Source organism: Cherax quadricarinatus, chromosome 2 (assembly GCF_038502225.1).
Source record: "Cherax quadricarinatus isolate ZL_2023a chromosome 2, ASM3850222v1, whole genome shotgun sequence".
NCBI classification, from domain to species: domain Eukaryota; kingdom Metazoa; phylum Arthropoda; class Malacostraca; order Decapoda; family Parastacidae; genus Cherax; species Cherax quadricarinatus.
In genome coordinates, this window is record NC_091293.1 from 75,861,279 (window position 1) to 75,882,594 (window position 21,316).

The window sequence follows — 21,316 nt, forward strand, 5'->3', positions numbered from 1 at the left end:
ACGTTTTGTTTGGTCTCTGGTTATGTGACCCATTCTGTACTGTTTTTCATATCGGTGTTTTGTATTTATGGATTTGAGAATGCTGGGTGTTAGCCAGGGACTGTTCAGTCTCTTAGCTGTCATCTGTTTAGTTTTTTTAGGGCAGTGCTTGTTATAAAGGTATTGGGTCTTTTTTAGAAAATTATTAAGACATTCATCAATATCTGTATAGATTTCTAGCTCAGTGTGCCAGTCAATGTTTGTTACTGCTGTTGTGAAGTTATTAATGGCTGCCTCATTGTGAAGTCTGAAGGTGACTTTAGTAGTGTCTTGGGGTATTTTACCAAGAGTTGTTATGAGGAAAGTAGGGTAGTGGTCTGTGGTATTATCTGTAATTATGCCTTATTTTAAAGGGGATATGGTGTTGGTCCAGATGTGGTCAAGTAGGGAAACACTAGTCTCTGTAACTCTTGTAGGTTTTGTTACTGTTGGTAGCAACATGCAGTTACTCATTGTGTTTGTGAATTCAGTAATGTGTGGGTCCTGGTCTTGCAGGAGATTTATATTGAAGTCACTTGAGAGTAGTAAGTGATCTTTGTTCATGCGTGTATCAGTTATCATACTTCCTAGGTTTTGACTAAATTGGCTAATGTTTGATTGTGGAACTCTGTAGATGTTTATCACTGTGAGAGGTTTTTGTAGGTATTTGGATTTGAATTTAGCTATTATATATTCCCCATGTTCATCCCTTGTGCAAGTATTAGTGATACATTCTAGTTGGTCTGAGTAGTATATAGCAGTGCCACCCCCTTGTTGATCTGGCCTACAGTTGTGTATGGCTGTGTAACCAGGAATGGCATAGACATCTGTAGTATCAGGCTTCAGCCAGGTTTCAGTTAGTGTAATGATGGACATATTGGCATGCAAGGAATTTAGTAATGCTAGGAGGTCATCATAATGCTTGCTTAAAGATCTGATATTGTAGTTAAAGATAGTTATGTTGTTGTTGGCTCTGAGAAGTGCCTTTGATTGTTCTGCTGTGTAGTAATTACAGTAACTGTTTGAATCATTTAAGTCATTAAATAAGAGGTTGGTATCAGAATCAATGCTTGTAATCATAAGATTTGTAGTGAATCTATAGTTAGAATTAAGTAAAAAATAAAGTAAATATTCTAAAGCTAAAAAAAAATAGCACCTGAACTATTTAACAAATGTAAAAATAATGAGCTAAGGTAGCTTTTTCAAGCTAAAATAAAGGAGACAATATAAAAGGGACTAAAATAATTTGTGGTGAACAAATAAAGTGATGATCAAATAATGGAGCTTGGGAATATGATAGTAGGTAGTACTTTAAAGGTAATTCTTTAAAGTTAGAATTATAATATAAAATTATAATATAAAAGGGACTAATATAAGTTGTGGTGAACAATAAAGTGGTAATCAAATAATTGCACTAAGGTCTAATATAATGACTTTTGTGGAGTCTATGTTTTGAGCTTAATGGATAATGTACTGTGTAGGTGCTTTACATAATGAGAAGCATTTCTTTTATTCATTGGAACCATGGCTAGGGCTTTAGTAAGCAGGTTAAAACAATAAATGGAGAAAAAGAAATTGGAATGACTTATGCAGCAAGTAGCGCCACCAAACAGTACCAGCAAGTTGGTGTGGCGACCCTGGAAATTTGAAATTATGCTAGCCAAAATTAGTGCTGAATAACTGAAGGAACTGAATAACTGATTGCCGGATTTGTGATGGCGGACCTGTATTGTAGACTGCATTAGGACCATACAATACCTTGGGAATGGGAAGTAATTAAGTGTGATTCAAGGAAGGAAAAAATAGCTAGTTCCTTGGGTGAAAAGCCCTTCACCAGCACCAAGGTACCTTTCTTGAAGGGACACTGTTTTATAACTGTATAACACAGATATTTGCCAAAAAGAATACTGTAAACCACTGTATTCTCCTTGCTCAGTAGATTTTGAGTAAAGCTGCTCTACACAGCATGACATCTAACAATATATGATATCTAAATTACTTTGTTAAGTCATTTACTGAAGATTTTGAGTCTATGATAAGGCTATGTTAGCTTACAATGAACTAGCTCAGAACACTTAAGTTTACTATGATAAGGTTATGTTAACTTTCAATGAATTAGCTTAGAACAATATTTTCTATGAGCACATACCCATTCAAAAGTTTTATAAATGTTTTAACTCCAAAAAAAAGAACTGAGTATGATTTTAAAATATGTATAATCTTCTGCTTTAAAAACATCTGGAAGCATCAACATTCTAGCAACTTATAAACAAAATGATTTCTAAAGAAATATCTCTATCAAGTATCACTGAATTCACTGTGTACTCACACAAAAATGAGCTTATCAGTATCTTGAAGTTGTTGCACAGGAGTATTATGGATACGCAAATGTTCAGCTTTGACATCTTCGTCTTCAACCACCTGAGAGGCAGCCTCAAACTCCACATCTAAAATAAAATATGTGACATTCAACACATTTTTTGCAACACTGGTACAAAAAATATAGCAGAGATTCTTTACACAATCGTACAACTAGTGACATTATTTATCACAGCATCATTAAGTTAGTAGAGGCTTTTGTTTCATTACAACACATTATTAACCCTTTCACTGTCTGGAACATAGATCTACATTACTGTTGCCAGAGCTACAAATGCAGATCTACATTTTAAGCTCAGCTCCCTCAGAGTGACTGTGAGCCTAATATAAAAGAATGAGTCTGTGTGGTGAAAGTGCACAGAATAAATAAAAAAAAATCCTGCCTCATGCAGTGCATGATGGAAAAAGAAAGTGTTTGGTTTAAAATACAGTGGAACCTCCACTCACGAGTTTAATCCGTTCCATGACCTTGCTCGCATCTGGATTTGCTCGTTTGCAGAGTGGAATTCTGTACTTCAATAATTTCCCTAATATCAACTCCACGGTTTATTTATCTATCACAATTCATCTAATATGACATAATAAACAATATAAAGAACAGAGAAACCTGATATATACTCCAGAATAAATAAAATATATCATTATGTAACAGGTGGAGGCAGCCACAACAACTCCCACTTTGTTGTGGTAAACAATGCCATCTAGTGATGGCCTTTTGAAGCCATCTATTATTATAATTATTATTATATTGTACATTATTATTATACATGTGTTATTATTATATGTACTATATAATTATTATTATTATATTACATGTATTAAGAACATAACAACATAAGAAAGAAGGAACACTGCAACAGGCCTACTAACCCATGCAGAGCAGGTCCATGTCCCCCCCCCCTGATTAGCCCAATGACCCACCCAGTCTGGTCATCTCTACTCAAGGATGGAGCACTGCACCAGACACAGCAGCACAAGCTAGTCAGGTCCAACTCACACCCATCCACACCTACTCATGCATTTATCTAACCTATTTTTAAAACTACACAATGTTTTAGCCTGAATAACTGTACTCGGGAGTTTGTTCCACTCATCCGCAACTCTATTACCAAACCAGTACTTTCCTATATCCTTCCTGAATCTGAATTTTTCCAACTTGAAACCATTGCTGCGAGCCCTGTCTTGGATGGAAATTTTCGCCACGCTATTTACATCCCCTTTATTTATTCCTGTTTTCCATTTATATACCTTGATCATATCCCCCCTAATTCTACGCCTTTCGAGAGAGTGCAGATTTAGGGCCCTCAGTCTATCCTCATAGGGAAGATTTCTTATACATGGGATCATCTTTGTCATCCTCCTCTGTGCGTTTTCCAGAGCATTTATATCCATTCTGTAATACGGTGTCCAGAACTGAGCAGCATAGTCTAAATGAGGCCTAACCAAGGATATACAGAGTTGAAGAACAACCTGAGGACTTCTATTATTTATACTTCTAGATATGAAGCCTTAGGTAGTAGGTTGGTAGACAGCAACCACCCAGGGAAGTACTACCGTCCTGCCAGATGACTGTGAAACAAAAACCTGTAACTGTTTTGCATGATGGTAGGATTGCTGGTTTCTTTTTCTGTCTCATAAACACGCTAAGATAACAGGGATATCTTGCTACTCCTACTTACACTTTGGTCACACTTCATAGACACGCACATGCATATATATATATACATACATCTAGGTTTTTCTCCTTTTTCTAAATAGCTCTTGTTCTTTTTATTTCTTCTATTGTCCATGGGGAAGTGGAAAAGAATCTTTCCTCCGTAAGCCATGCGTGTCGTATGAGGCGACTAAAATGCCGGGAGCAATGGGCTAGTAACCCCTTCTCCTGTATACAATTACTAAAAAAGAGAAGAAGAAAAACTTTATAAAACTGGGTTGCTTAAATGTGCGTGGATGTAGTGCGGATGACAAGAAACAGATGATTGCTGATGTTATGAATGAGAAGAAGTTGGATGTCCTGGCCCTAAGCGAAACAAAGCTGAAGGGGGTAGGAGAGTTTCAGTGGGGGGAAATAAATGGGATTAAATCTGGAGTATCTGAGAGAGTTAGAGCAAAGGAAGGGGTAGCAGTAATGTTAAATGATCAGTTATGGAAGGAGAAAAGAGAATATGAATGTGTAAATTCAAGAATTATGTGGATTAAAGTAAAGGTTGGATGCGAGAAGTGGGTCATAATAAGCGTGTATGCACCTGGAGAAGAGAGGAATGCAGAGGAGAGAGAGAGATTTTGGGAGATGTTAAGTGAATGTATAGGAGCCTTTGAACCAAGTGAGAGAGTAATTGTGGTAGGGGACTTGAATGCTAAAGTAGGAGAAACTTTTAGAGAGGGTGTGGTAGGTAAGTTTGGGGTGCCAGGTGTAAATGATAATGGGAGCTCTTTGATTGAACTTTGTATAGAAAGGGGTTTAGTTATAGGTAATACATATTTTAAGAAAAAGAGGATAAATAAGTATACACGATATGATGTAGGGCGAAATGACAGTAGTTTGTTGGATTATGTATTGGTAGATAAAAGACTGTTGAGTAGACTTCAGGATGTACATGTTTATAGAGGGGCCACAGATATATCAGATCACTTTCTAGTTGTAGCTACACTGAGAGTAAAAGGTAGATGGGATACAAGGAGAATAGAAGCATCAGGGAAGAGAGAGGTAAAGGTTTATAAACTAAAAGAGGAGGCAGTTAGGGTAAGATATAAACAGCTATTGGAGGATAGATGGGCTAATGAGAGCATAGGCAATGGGGTCGAAGAGGTATGGGGTAGGTTTAAAAATGTAGTGTTAGAGTGTTCAGCAGAAGTTTGTGGTTACAGGAAAGTGGGTGCAGGAGGGAAGAGGAGCGATTGGTGGAATGATGATGTAAAGAGAGTAGTAAGGGAGAAAAAGTTAGCATATGAGAAGTTTTTACAAAGTAGAAGTGATGCAAGGAGGGAAGAGTATATGGAGAAAAAGAGAGAAGTTAAGAGAGTGGTGAAGCAATGTAAAAAGAGAGCAAATGAGAGAGTGGGTGAGATGTTATCAACAAATTTTGTTGAAAATAAGAAAAAGTTTTGGAGTGAGATTAACAAGTTAAGAAAGCCTAGAGAACAAATGGATTTGTCAGTTAAAAATAGGAGAGGAGAGTTATTAAATGGAGAGTTAGAGGTATTGGGAAGATGGAAGGAATATTTTGAGGAATTGTTAAATGTTGATGAAGATAGGGAAGCTGTGATTTCGTGTATAGGGCAAGGAGGAATAACATCTTGTAGGAGTGAGGAAGAGCCAGTTGTGAGTGTGGGGGAAGTTCGTGAGGCAGTAGGTAAAATGAAAGGGGGTAAGGCAGCCGGGATTGATGGGATAAAGATAGAAATGTTAAAAGCAGGTGGGGATATAGTTTTGGAGTGGTTGGTGCAATTATTTAATAAATGTATGGAAGAGGGTAAGGTACCTAGGGATTGGCAGAGAGCATGCATAGTTCCTTTGTATAAAGGCAAAGGGGATAAAAGAGAGTGCAAAAATTATAGGGGGATAAGTCTGTTGAGTGTACCTGGTAAAGTGTATGGTAGAGTTATAATTGAAAGAATTAAGAGTAAGACGGAGAATAGGATAGCAGATGAACAAGGAGGCTTTAGGAAAGGTAGGGGGTGTGTGGACCAGGTGTTTACAGTGAAACATATAAGTGAACAGTATTTAGATAAGGCTAAAGAGGTCTTTGTGGCATTTATGGATTTGGAAAAGGCGTATGACAGGGTGGATAGGGGGGCAATGTGGCAGATGTTGCAAGTGTATGGTGTAGGAGGTAGGTTACTGAAAGCAGTGAAGAGTTTTTACGAGGATAGTGAGGCTCAAGTTAGAGTATGTAGGAAAGAGGGAAATTTTTTCCCAGTAAAAGTAGGCCTTAGACAAGGATGTGTGATGTCACCGTGGTTGTTTAATATATTTATAGATGGGGTTGTAAGAGAAGTAAATGCGAGGGTCTTGGCAAGAGGCGTGGAGTTAAAAGATAAAGAATCACACACAAAGTGGGAGTTGTCACAGCTGCTCTTTGCTGATGACACTGTGCTCTTGGGAGATTCTGAAGAGAAGTTGCAGAGATTGGTGGATGAATTTGGTAGGGTGTGCAAAAGAAGAAAATTAAAGGTGAATACAGGAAAGAGTAAGGTTATGAGGATAACAAAAAGATTAGGTGATGAAAGATTGAATATCAGATTGGAGGGAGAGAGTATGGAGGAGGTGAACGTATTCAGATATTTGGGAGTGGACGTGTCAGCGGATGGGTCTATGAAAGATGAGGTGAATCATAGAATTGATGAGGGAAAAAGAGTGAGTGGTGCACTTAGGAGTCTGTGGAGACAAAGAACTTTGTCCTTGGAGGCAAAGAGGGGAATGTATGAGAGTATAGTTTTACCAACGCTCTTATATGGGTGTGAAGCGTGGGTGATGAATGTTGCAGCGAGGAGAAGGCTGGAGGCAGTGGAGATGTCATGTCTGAGGGCAATGTGTGGTGTGAATATAATGCAGAGAATTCGTAGTTTGGAAGTTAGGAGGAGGTGCGGGATTACCAAAACTGTTGTCCAGAGGGCTGAGGAAGGGTTGTTGAGGTGGTTCGGACATGTAGAGAGAATGGAGCGAAACAGAATGACTTCAAGAGTGTATCAGTCTGTAGTGGAAGGAAGGCGGGGTAGGGGTCGGCCTAGGAAGGGTTGGAGGGAGGGGGTAAAGGAGGTTTTGTGTGCGAGGGGCTTGGACTTCCCGCAGGCATGCGTGAGCGTGTTTGATAGGAGTGAATGGAGACAAATGGTTTTTAATACTTGACGTGCTGTTGGAGTGTGAGCAAAGTAACATTTATGAAGGGATTCAGGGAAACCGGCAGGCCGGACTTGAGTCCTGGAGATGGGAAGTACAGTGCCTGCACTCTGAAGGATGGGTGTTAATGTTGCAGTTTAAAAACTGTAGTGTAAAGCACCCTTCTGGCAAGACAGTGATGGAGTGAATGATGGTGAAAGTTTTTCTTTTTCGGGCCACCCTGCCTTGGTGGGAATCGGCCGGTGTGATAATAAAAAAATAAAAAAAATAAAAGATATGAAGCCAAGAATTCTGTTAGCTTTATTGCAAACACTAATGCACTGTTGTCTTGGTTTTAGATTACTGCTAACCAGAACTCCTAAATCCTTTTCACAATCAGTAGTATTAAGATCTACATTATTTTGCTTATATGTGGCGGCATGGTTATTTAACCCTTTAATGGTCCATACAAATCGACGTTCAAATTCATAGTGCTACAAAAGTAGATCTACTTTTTTTGCATATTTTCAAATGTAACAAAAAAAAAATGTAGACAAAAGTTTTTTTACACATTTTCAGATGTAAAACAAAAAAGAAGATCTACATTTTTTTAAATACTTTCAGATGTTGAAAAAACATATACAGTGTATCCCCGCATACCGTTGGCATCACATAACGTTAAATCCACATACCGATACATTTTGTCGCTAAGATTTTGCCTCGCATACCGCTAAAAAACCTGCTCAACGCTATTAGTCCGAGACGCGTCTAATGTGCGGCCTGAGCCAGTCTCACATGTTCCGCCAGTGGCATTGTTTACAAGCGAGCCTCCGCGGTAACATCCAAGCATACAATCGGAACATTTCGTATTATTACAGTGTTTTTGGTGATTTTATCTGCAAAATAAGTGACCATGGGCCCCAAGAAAGCTTCTAGTGCCAACCCTACAGGAATAAGGGTGAGAATTACTATATATATGAAGAAAGAGATCATTGCTAAGTATGAAAGTGGAGTGCGTGTCTCCGAGCTGGCCAGGTTGTATAGTAAACCCCAATCAACCATCGCTACTATTGTGGGCAACAAAACGGCAATCAAGGAAGCTGTTCTTGCCAAAGGTTCAATTGTGTTTTCGAAACAGAGATCACAAGTGATGGAAGATGTTGAGAGACTTATTGGTATGGATAAATGAAAAACAGATAGCAGGAGATAGCATCTCTCAGGTGATCATAAGTGAAAAGGCTAGGAAGTTGCATGAGGATTTAATTAAAAAAATGCCTGCAATTAGTGATGATGTGAGTGAATTTAACGCCAGCAAAGGTTGGTTTGAGAGATTTAAGAAGAGTAGTGGCATACATAGTGTGATAAGGCATGGTGAGGCTGCCAGTTCGGACCACAAAGCAGCTGAAAAATATGTGCAGGAATTCAAGGAGTACATAGACAGTGAAGGACTGAAACCTGAACAAATGTTTAATTGTAATGAAACAGGCCTGTTTTGGAAGAAAATGCCAAGCAGGACCTACATTACTCAGGAGGAAAAGACACTCCCAGGACATAAGCCTATGAAAGACAGGCTTACTCTGTTGATGTGTTCCAATGCTAGTGGTGATTGCAAAGTGAAGCCTTTATTAGTGTATCACTCAGAAACTCCCAGAGCGTTCAGGCAAAAGAATACCCTCAAGGCTAATTTGTGTGTGCTGTGGAGGGCAAACAGTAAGGCATGGGTCACTAGGGACTTTTTCTATGACTGGTTACACCAAGCATTTGCCCCCAATGTGAAAGATTACCTAACTGAAAAGAAATTAGACCTTAAGTGCCTCCTGGTGTTAGACAATGCCCCTGGTCATCCTACAGACGTGGCAGAGCGACTTTATGGGGATGAGCTTCATTAAGGTGAAGTTTTTGCCTCTTAATACCACTCCTCTCCTGCAGCCCATGGACCAGCAGGTTATTGCAAACTTCAAAAACCTGTACACAAAAGCTCTGTTTGAAAGGTGCTTTGTAGTGACCTCAGAAACTCAATTGACTCTAAGAGAGTTTAGGAGAGATCACTTTAATATCCTCAATTGTGTAAACCTTATAGGTAAGGCTTGAGAGGGAGTGACTAAGAGAACCTTGAACTCTGCTTGGAAGAAACTGTGGCCAGAATGTGTAGACCAAAGGGATTTTGAAGGGTTTGAGGCTAACCCTGGGAATCCTATGCCAGTTGAGGAATCCATTGTGGCATTGGGAAAGTCCTTGGGGTTGGAGGTAACATCCAAGCATACAATCGGAACATTTCGTATTATTACAGTGTTTTTGGTGATTTTATCTGCAAAATAAGTGACCATGGGCCCCAAGAAAGCTTCTAGTGCCAACCCTACAGGAATAAGGGTGAGAATTACTATATATATGAAGAAAGAGATCATTGCTAAGTATGAAAGTGGAGTGCGTGTCTCCGAGCTGGCCAGGTTGTATAGTAAACCCCAATCAACCATCGCTACTATTGTGGGCAACAAAACGGCAATCAAGGAAGCTGTTCTTGCCAAAGGTTCAATTGTGTTTTCGAAACAGAGATCACAAGTGATGGAAGATGTTGAGAGACTTATTGGTATGGATAAATGAAAAACAGATAGCAGGAGATAGCATCTCTCAGGTGATCATAAGTGAAAAGGCTAGGAAGTTGCATGAGGATTTAATTAAAAAAATGCCTGCAATTAGTGATGATGTGAGTGAATTTAACGCCAGCAAAGGTTGGTTTGAGAGATTTAAGAAGAGTAGTGGCATACATAGTGTGATAAGGCATGGTGAGGCTGCCAGTTCGGACCACAAAGCAGCTGAAAAATATGTGCAGGAATTCAAGGAGTACATAGACAGTGAAGGACTGAAACCTGAACAAATGTTTAATTGTAATGAAACAGGCCTGTTTTGGAAGAAAATGCCAAGCAGGACCTACATTACTCAGGAGGAAAAGACACTCCCAGGACATAAGCCTATGAAAGACAGGCTTACTCTGTTGATGTGTTCCAATGCTAGTGGTGATTGCAAAGTGAAGCCTTTATTAGTGTATCACTCAGAAACTCCCAGAGCGTTCAGGCAAAAGAATACCCTCAAGGCTAATTTGTGTGTGCTGTGGAGGGCAAACAGTAAGGCATGGGTCACTAGGGACTTTTTCTATGACTGGTTACACCAAGCATTTGCCCCCAATGTGAAAGATTACCTAACTGAAAAGAAATTAGACCTTAAGTGCCTCCTGGTGTTAGACAATGCCCCTGGTCATCCTACAGACGTGGCAGAGCGACTTTATGGGGATGAGCTTCATTAAGGTGAAGTTTTTGCCTCTTAATACCACTCCTCTCCTGCAGCCCATGGACCAGCAGGTTATTGCAAACTTCAAAAACCTGTACACAAAAGCTCTGTTTGAAAGGTGCTTTGTAGTGACCTCAGAAACTCAATTGACTCTAAGAGAGTTTAGGAGAGATCACTTTAATATCCTCAATTGTGTAAACCTTATAGGTAAGGCTTGAGAGGGAGTGACTAAGAGAACCTTGAACTCTGCTTGGAAGAAACTGTGGCCAGAATGTGTAGACCAAAGGGATTTTGAAGGGTTTGAGGCTAACCCTGGGAATCCTATGCCAGTTGAGGAATCCATTGTGGCATTGGGAAAGTCCTTGGGGTTGGAGGTTAGTGGGGATGATACACAAATAACCCGTCTCTGTAGATGCCTTCCTCTCCCACTACATTGTAAAATGCTCCAAACTTCAGAACACCCGTGACTTAACCTGAATCCTCACTTTTTCTTTTTCTTTTTCTTCTTCCTCTTCCCCTTTCCTCTCTCCTTTTCTCCTCTGGGTTGTCTTTCTCTCTCCTGTCTCATGTTTCTGTTCCTTCTTCATTTATTTTATTTCACCACTTCCCCTTTCACGCACCTCTGTGCGCTTGCTCTCCCTCTGTGGGCATCCAGCTCTCTTGCAGTGCTCCCCTTCCTTTGTATTTGACTGGCTCGTCTTCCTTATTTCCCACTTCTTCCGCTACCACTACTACTACCTCTTCTTCTTCTACTACAACTACTGTTGAAATTAAGACACATGTGCGGCGTCTGGCTGTCTTTGTTGTGGACGTTTCGCCATCCAGTGGCTGGCTGGATGGCGAAACGTCTACGATGGGGATGCCCGGGTGTTGTGCATGTGTCTTAATTTCATCCTGTCGGTATTATATACAATTCTTGTACTACTACTACTACTACTACCACTACCACCTCTTCCTGCCTATATATAGCCGTCCTGCTCCACCTCTGTTAGTGTGACTTTGTCAATGGTCCAAGTCGGACCGAAACGTCGTCGTAAGCTTCTCTCTTTTATGTGCGGGTTATTTGTGTATTGTTCCAGTCACGGTATTGTGCCTTTTTGTTAATTATTAGTGGGGATGATGTGGAAGAGTTGGTGGAGGAGGACAATGAAGAACTAACCACTGATGAGCTGCTAGATCAACTTCAACAGCAAGAGGCCAGACCTGAGGAAACTGCTTCGGAGGAGGGGAGAGAGAAATTGAAGAAGTTGCCTACTTCAAAGATTAAGGAAATGTGTGGAATGTGACTTAAAGTGCAAACCTTTTTTGATGACAATCACCCTAACACAGCTATTGCAAGCCGTGCTGGTGACTATTACATTGACACTGTTGTGAAACACTTTAGGAAAGTCATAAAGGAACGAGAGGTACAGGCCACTATGGACAGATATGTTGTGCGACAGAAGTCCAGTGACTCTGAAGCTGGTCCTAGCAGCATTAAAAGAAGAAGGGAAGTAATTCCAGAAAAGGACTTGACACCTCAAGTCTTAATGGAAGGGGATTTCCCTTCTAAACACTAAGACTCTCTCCTCCTCCCATCCCATCAATCATCACCAGATCTTCAATAAAGGTAAGTGTCATGTAACTGTGCATGCCTTTTTCAGTTTGTGTGTATTAAAATTAATATTTCATGTGGTAAAAAATTTTTTTTTTCATACTTTGGGGTGTCTTGCACGGATTAATTTGATTTCCATTATTTCTTATGGGGAAAATTCATTCGCATAACGATAATTTCGCATAACAATGAGCTCACAGGAACGGATTAATATCGTTATGCGGGGGTCAACTGTATATACGTTTGGCCCATTTAAGGGTTAACTGTCCAACATTTAGAACTTTGCATTTGTCAATATTAAACTGCATCTGCCACTTCTCCGACCACTGCATCAGTCTATTGCATCAGGCTATTATTATTATATGTATTATTATTTTATTTTATTATTTTATTATCACACTGGCCAATTCCCACCAAGGCAGGGTGGCCCGAAAAAGAAAAACTTTCACCATCATTCACTCCATCACTGTCTTGCCAGAAGGGTGCTTTACACTACAGTTTTTAAACTGCAACATTAACACCCCTCCTTCAGAGTGCAGGCACTGTACTTCCCATCTCCAGGACTCAAGTCCGGCCTGCCGGTTTCCCTGAATCCCTTCATAAATGTTACTTTGCTCACACTCCAACAGCACGTCAAGTATTAAAAACCATTTGTCTCCATTCACTCCTATCAAACACGCTCACGCATGCCTGCTGGAAGTCCAAGCCCCTCGCACACAAAACCTCCTTTACCCCCTCCCTCCAACCCTTCCTAGGCCGACCCCTACCCCGCCTTCCTTCCACTACAGACTGATACACTCTTGAAGTCATTCTGTTTCGCTCCATTCTCTCTACATGTCCGAACCACCTCAACAACCCTTCCTCAGCCCTCTGGACAACAGTTTTGGTAATCCCAAACCTCCTCCTAACTTCCAAACTACGAATTCTCTGCATTATATTCACACCACACATTGCCCTCAGACATGACATCTCCACTGCCTCCAGCCTTCTCCTCGCTGCAACATTCATCACCCACGCTTCACACCCATATAAGAGCGTTGGTAAAACTATACTCTCATACATTCCCCTCTTTGCCTCCAAGGACAAAGTTCTTTGTCTCCACAGACTCCTAAGTGCACCACTCACTCTTTTTCCCTCATCAATGCTAGGTGGCCCGGTGGTCTGGTGGCTAAAACTCCCGCTTCACACACGGAGGGCCCGGGTTCGATTCCCGGTGGGTGGAAATTCCGACACGTTTCCTTACACCTGTTCTCCTGTTCACCTAGCAGCAAATAAGTACCTGGGTGTTAGTCGACTGGTGTGGGTCGCATCCTGGGGGACAAGATTAAGGACCCCAATGGAAATAAGTTAGACAGTCCTCGATGACGCACTGACTTTCTTGGGTTATCCTGGGTGGCTAACCCTCCGGGGTTAAAAATCCGAACGAAATCTTATCTTATCTTATCTTATTCACCTCATCTTTCATAGACCCATCCGCTGACACGTCCACTCCCAAATATCTGAATACGTTCACCTCCTCCATACTCTCTCCCTCCAATCTGATATTCAATCTTTCATCACCTAATCTTTTTGTTATCCTCATAACCTTACTCTTTCCTGTATTCACCTTTAATTTTCTTCTTTTGCACACCCTACCAAATTCATCCACCAATCTCTGCAACTTCTCTTCAGAATCTCCCAAGAGCACAGTGTCATCAGCAAAGAGCAGCTGTGACAACTCCCACTTTTGTGTGATTCTTTATCTTTTAACTCCACGCCTCTTGCCAAGACCCTCGCATTTACTTCTCTTACAACCCCATCTATAAATATATTAAACAACCACGGTGACATCACACATCCTTGTCTAAGGCCTACCTTTACTGGGAAAAAATTTCCCTCTTTCCTACATACTCTAACTTGAGCCTCACTATCCTCGTAAAAACTCTTCACTGCTTTCAGTAACCTACCTCTTACACCATACACTTGCAACATCTGCCACATTGCCCCCCTATCCACCCTGTCATACGCCTTTTCCAAATCCATAAATGCCACAAAGACCTCTTTAGCCTTATCTAAATACTGTTCACTTATATGTTTCACTGTAAACACCTGGTCCACACACCCCCTACCTTTCCTAAAGCCTCCTTGTTCATCTGCTATCCTATTCTCCGTCTTACTCTTAATTCTTTCAATTATAACTCTACCATACACTTTACCAGGTACACTCAACAGACTTATCCCCCTATAATTTTTGCACTCTCTTTTATCCCCTTTGCCTTTATACAAAGGAACTATGCATGCTCTCTGCCAATCCCTAGGTACCTTACCCTCTTCCATACATTTATTAAATAATTGCACCAACCACTCCAAAACTATATCCCCACCTGCTTTTAACATTTCTATCTTTATCCCATCAATCCCGGCTGCCTTACCCCCTTTCATTTTACCTACTGCCTCACGAACTTCCCCCACACTCACAACTGGCTCTTCCTCACTCCTACAAGATGTTATTCCTCCTTGCCCTATACACGAAATCACAGCTTCCCTATCTTCATCAACATTTAACAATTCCTCAAAATATTCCCTCCATCTTCCCAATACCTCTAACTCTCCATTTAATAACTCTCCTCTCCTATTTTTAACTGACAAATCCATTTGTTCTCTAGGCTTTCTTAACTTGTTAATCTCACTCCAAAACTTTTTCTTATTTTCAACAAAATTTGTTGATAACATCTCACCCATTCTCTCATTTGCTCTCTTTTTACATTGCTTCACCACTCTCTTAACCTCTCTCTTTTTCTCCATATACTCTTCCCTCCATGCATCACTTCTACTTTGTAAAAACTTCTCATATGCTAACTTTTTCTCCCTTACTACTCTCTTTACATCATCATTCCACCAATCGCTCCTCTTCCCTCCTGCACCCAACATACATACTTGACGTGCTGTTGGAGTGTGAGCAAAGTAACATTTATGAAGGGGTTCAGGGAAACCGGCAGGCCGGACTTGAGTCCTGGAGATGGGAAGTACAGTGCCTGCACTCTGAAGGAGGGGTGTTAATGTTGCAGTTTAAAAACTGTAGTGTAAAGCATCCTTCTGGCAAGACAGTGATGGAGTGAATGATGGTGAAAGTTTTTCTTTTTCGGGCCACCCTGCCTTGGTGGGAATCGGCCAGTGTGATAATAAAAAATAAATAATATAAATAATTGGTAATTTTTATTCACACAAAAAATTGAAGATTTACTGTTATGCAGATTACTGCACTATTGTAATAATTGTATAAATAATGTCAACCCATTAACGATTGCATATTGGAATGGACAGTGACGTCATTTGTTTACTCTTGAACATCGCCAAAGAATCAAACATTTCTACTACTTTGAGCTAAGTTTCAAGGTACTTTTTGTCATGAAACCAATCAAAATCATATCTATTTCTGTAATATATCTTCTATTCTATCAAATGAGACTAAAAAAACGAGAATACAACCATAAAAACCATACGAAAATACTGCTAAGGGGAGGCTAAAATTTCAGATAAGGTTCTCCAGGTCTTTTTCATATCACCTTTAATGTCATGAAATCTCTTTTCGTAATGCAATTTTTTTGTACCCAGGGGGGTACTACCATCCTGCTAAGTGAGTGTGAAACGAAAGCCTGTAACTGTTTTACATGATGGTAGGATTGCTGGTGTCTTTTGTCTGTCTCATAAATGTGCAAGATTACAGTACGTCTTGCTACTTCTACTTACACTTAGGTCACACTACACATACATGTACATGTTTATTTATACACACTCATCTGAGTTTTCTATGATTTTATTTTAATAGTTCTTGGTCTTATTACTTTTCCTTCTATATCCATGGGGAAGTGGAATAAGAATCTTTCCTTCGTAACCCATGCATGTTGTAAAAGTCAACTAAAATGCCGGGAACAATGGGCTAGTAACCCCTTTTCCTGTAAAAATTACTAAAAAGAATAAGAAGAAGAAAATTGTCAAAGTGGGAAGTCTGAATGTGAGTGGATGTTGTACAAATGATAAGAAAGAGATGATTGTGGATGTTATGAATGAGAAGAAGCTGGATGTCCTGGCTTTAAGTGAAACAAAGCTGAAGGGGGTGGGAGAGTTTCAGTGGAGAGGAATAAATGGGATTAGGTCAGGGGTTTCAAATAGAGTTACAGCTAAAGAAGGAGTAGCAATAATGTTGAAGGATAAGTTATGGCAGGAAAAGAGGGACTACAAATGTATTTATTCAAGGATTATGTGGAGTAAAATAAAGGTTGGATGTGAAAAGTGGGTTATAGTAAGCGTATATGCGCCTGGAGAAGAGAAAAGTGTAGAGGAGAGAGAGAGATTTTGGGAAATGTTGAGTGAATGCGTGGGGAGTTTTGAACCAAGTGTGAGAGTAATGGTGCTTGGGGATTTCAATGCTAAAGTCGGCAAAAATGTTGTAGAGGGAGTAGTAGGTAATTTTGGGGTGCCAGGGGTAAATGAAAATGGGGAGTCTTTAATTGAGTTATGTACAGAAAGAGGTTTGGTAATAAGTAATACGTATTTTATGAAGAAGAGGATAAATAAATATACAAGGTATGATAGAGCACGTAATGAAAGTAATTTGTTGGATTATGTATTGGTGGATAAAAGGTTGACGGGTAGGCTCCAGGATGTACACGTTTATAGAGGGGCAACTGATATATCGGATCATTATTTAGTTGTAGCTACAGTTAGAGTAAGAGGTAGATGGGAAAAGAGGAAAATGACAACAACAAGCAAGAGGGAGGTGAAAGTGTATAAACTAAGGGAGGAGGAAGCTTGAGTGAGATATAAGCAACTATTGGCAGAAAGGTGGGCTGGTGCAAGTATGAGTAGTGGGGGGTTGAAGAGGGTTGGAATAGTTTTAAAAATGCAGTATTAAAATGTGGGGCAGAAGTTTGTGGTTACAGGAGAGTGGGGGCAGGAGGAAAGAGGAGTGATTGGTGGAATGATGAAGTAAAGGGTGCGATAAAAGAGAAAAAGTTAGCTTATGAGAGGTTTTTACAAAGCAGAAGTGTTATACGAAAAGTAGAGTATATGGAGAGTAAAAGAAAGGTGAAGAGAGTGGTGAGAGAGTGCAAAAGGAGAACAGATGATAGAGTGGGAGGGGCACTGACAAGGAATTTTAATGAAAATAAGAAAAAATTTTGGAGTGAGTTAAACAAGTTAAGAAAGCCTAGAGAACGAATGGATTTGTCAGTCAAAAACAGAGTAGGGGAGTTAGTAGATGGGGAGATGGAGGTTTTGGGTAGATGGCGAGAATATTTTGAGGAACTTTTAAATGTCGACAAAGAAAGGGAAGCGGTAATTTCATGCACTGGCCAGGGAGGTATACCATCTTTTAGGAGTGAAGAAGAACAGGATGTGAGTGTGGGGGAGGTGCGTGAAGCATCACGTAGAATGAAAGGGGGTAAAGCAGCTGGAACTGATGGGATCATGACAGAAATGTTAAAAGCAGGGGCAATACAGTGTTGGAGTGGTTGGTATTTTTGTTTAATAAATGTATGAAAGAGGGAAAGGTACCTAGGGATTGGTGGAGAGCGTGTATAGTCCCTTTACATAAAGGGAAGAGGGACAAAAGAGATTGTAAAAATTATAGAGGAATAAGTTTAATGAGTATACCAGGAAAAGTGTACGGTAGGGTTATAATTGAAAGAATTAGAGGTATGACAGAATGCAGGATTGCGGATGAGCAAGGAGGTTTCAGAGTGGGTAGGGGATGTGCAGATCAAGTGTTTACATTGAGGCATATATGTGAACAGTATTTAGATAAAGGTAGCGAAGTTTTTATTGCATTTATGGATTTAGAAAAGGCATATGATAGAGTGGATAGGGGAGCAATGTGGCAAGTATATGGAATAGGTGGTAAGTAACTAAATGATGTAAAGAGTTTTTATGAGGATAGTGAGGCTCAGGTTACGGTGTGTAGAAGAGAGGGAGACTACTTCCCAGTAAAAGTAGGTCTTAGACAGGAATGTGTAATGTCACCGTAGTTGTTTAATATATTTATAGATGGGGTTGTAAAAGAAGTAAATGCTAGGTTGTTCAGGAGAGAGGTGGGATTAAATTACAGGGAATCAAATACAAAATGGGAACTGACACAGTTGCTTTTTGCTGATGATACTGTGCTCATGGGAGATTCTAAAGAAAAATTGCAAAGGTTAGTGGATGAGTTTGGGAGTGTGTGTAAAGGTAGAAAGTTGAAAGTGAACATAGAAAAGAGTAAGGTGATGAGGGTGTCAAATGATTTAGATAAAGAGAAATTGGATATCAAAGTGGGGAGGAGGAGTACGGAAGAAGTGAATGTTTTCAGATACTTGGGAGTTGACGTGTCGGTGGATGGATTTATGAAGGATGAGGTTAATCATACAACTGATAAGAGAAAAAAGGTGAGTGGTGCATTGAGGTATATGTGGAGACAAAAACGTTATCTATGGAGGCAAAGAAGGGAATGTATGAAAGTATAGTAGTACCAACACTCTTATATGGGTGTGAAGCTTGGGTTGTGAATGCAGCTGCGAGGAGGCGGTTGGAGGCAGTGGAGATGTCTTGTCTAAGGGCAATGTTTGGTGTAAATATTATGCAAAAAATTCGGAGTGTGGAAATTAGGAGAAGGTGTGGAGTTAATAAAAGTATTAGTCAGAGGGCTGAAGAGGGGTTGTTGAGGTGGTTTGGTAATTTAGAGAGAATGGATAAAAGTAGAATGACATGGAGAGCATATAAATCTGTAGGGGAAGGAAGGCGGGGTAGGGGTCGTCCTCGAAAAGGTTGGAGGGAGGGGGTAAAGGAGGTTTTGTGGGCGAGGGGTTTGGACTTCCAGCAAGCATGCATGAGTGTGTTAGATAGGAGTGAATGGAGACGAATGGTATTTGGGACCTGACGATCTGTTGGAGAGTAAGCAGGGTAACATTTAGTGAAGGGATTCAGGGAAACCAGTTATTTTTATATAGCCGGACTTGAGTCCTGGAAATGGGAAGTACAATGCCTGCACTCTAAAGGAGGGGTTTGGGATATTGGCAGTTTGGAGGGATATGTTGTGTATCTTTATACATATATGCTTCTAAACTGTTGTGTTCTGAGCACCTCTGCAAAAACAGTGATTATGTGTGAGTGAGGTGAAAGTGTTGAATGATGATGAAAGTATTTTCTTTTTGGGTATTTTCTTTCTTTTTGGGTCACCCTGCCTCAGTGGGAGACAGCCGACTTGTTAAAAAAAAAAAAGTTAGATTATTTAGTATTGACGAGTAACATTTTGCCAGATCCTTTGTTATTAGATCCGTTCTGTACTGTTTTTCATACAAATGTTTTTTATCAATAGATTTGAGGATGTTTGTAAGCCATAGGCTATTTAGTCTCTTTGTTGTTATTTGCTTAGGTTTTATTGGGCAATGCCTATTATAGAGGTTTTGGGTGTTTTGTAAAAAAAATATTAACACATTCATCAATATCAAGGTTGACTGCTTGCTCATTCTGCCAGTCGATGTTACTTAATGCTGCAATAAAGTTACTAACTGATGACTCATCATGTAATCAGAAGATGATCTTACTTGTGTCCTGGGGCTATTTACATAAGTTGGTTATGAGAAAGGTGGGATAGTGGTCAGTGATGTTATCTGTGATTATGCCTGCTTTTAATGGGGATATAGTGTTTGTCCAGATATGGTCAAGTAAAGAGGCACTTGTCTCGGAGATTCTTGTAGGTTTTATTATAGTTGGCAGAAGCAAGCAGTTGCTCATAGTGTTTGTGAATTAAGTTACTTGTGCATCATATTCATGGATGAGATTTATGTTGAAGTCAATTGTAAGTATCAGGTGGTGTTTATTCATCCCTGTGTCAGTTATCATGTTTCTTAGGTTTTCACTAAATGAGTAAATATTATAGTGAGGTACTCTGTAGACTGCTCCAACTGTTAAAAGTTTTTTAAAGGATTTTGGATTTAAATTTAGCAAATGTATATTCACCATATTCATCCCTAGTGCAAATAGATTTTAAAACTGTACTATAGTTCGGTTAGCTACCTCATGAAATGCACTGCATGCTAGTGGCTTTGTGCTTAACAATAAAATGAATTTTCCCTAATTTTGTTACAGGCACTGGGAATCCACAACAATATTTAATGTACAGGTTTTGGGTGAATTGTTCCAGCCATGGTATTGTGACTTTTTATTTTTAACAGTATGCAGAAATTTTCCTTCTCTTCTACATAAAACATGAAAATAAATTTCTAAAAGTACTCACCTTTTATGGGTTTAATGGCCACTTTGTGCCAGATTCTAGATACTGAGTATCTTATTCTGTGAAAAAACTTCATTTCAGTTAAGGCAATCATGAGGTAGAACACAATTCCTTCCACACCCATGAAGACCAACATCCTGCCAATGCCAAGCTTTTCCCAGGCCAGAAAATCTTCATTCCAGCTCACACAACCAAAGGTGCCACATTTGTCAGCTTCTACAACAGAAAGAAAATACACAAAATTGTAATAAATTCTTTGTAAATGCTGTAGTTAACTAATTTGTTTTATTTGCTATGGATTCAATAAAAGGTATCTTGTGTAACTCATAAAACTCACCCCCTGTGCCCCAATGAACACAAAAGTCACAGTACAATTCAAATGCTGCCAAATATAAAAAAAAAAAAAAGATCTGTACCTCAAACAAAAAACACAGAATGTGGCATAAGTTTCTAGTGACATTAGATATTATTGCTGAATATTTGAAGAATGGAATCTAATATCACTTTTCTACATTAAATGGCAAAGTGACACCAACACAGCCCAAAATCAATCTGAATCTTCCACTAAGCAAACAAATGAACTTCATTTCTATAATGTGGAAAACAGTATATCATATAATTAGGGTGATTGACATATATTATTACTTTATAGAAATCCTCTTGTTAAGAAAAGTATTTTGAGCAGCCTTAAAACTTTACAAATATATGAGAATAAGAATTCATAGCTTTTAACCCCTTGACTGTTGCAACCCCAAATCCTGAGATGTCTCTTGGTGTTGCAAAATCCCCCCCCCCCCCCCAAAAAAAATTATTTTCTTCTTAGGAAATGATAGAGAATCTTTTCCCAATTGTAATGACACCAACAGAACGAAAATTGATGGAAAACTGACGGAATTACGCTCTCGTGAAGTTAGCGACCTCGGTGATATTTACAAATCGGCAATTTTGCCCATTAACCCCTTGACTGTCGAAA

At 39.7% G+C, this 21,316-nt stretch overlaps 1 protein-coding gene across 5 annotated transcripts in view; it reads right to left on the bottom strand.

Moving 5' to 3' along the window:
- Abca3 (ATP binding cassette subfamily A member 3) overlaps positions 1-21,316 on the bottom strand; it is a 705,605-nt gene that overhangs the window by 75,227 nt on the left and 609,062 nt on the right. For all 5 annotated transcript variants that reach the window (XM_070088958.1, XM_070088966.1, XM_070088973.1 and 2 more), the window contains 2 exons: positions 20,347-20,559; positions 2,348-2,465 (listed from right to left, as the gene is read on the bottom strand). In XM_070088958.1, coding sequence (XP_069945059.1) covers positions 2,348-2,465; positions 20,347-20,559 — 331 coding nt within the window. The remainder of the gene's footprint in view (positions 1-2,347; positions 2,466-20,346; positions 20,560-21,316) is intronic.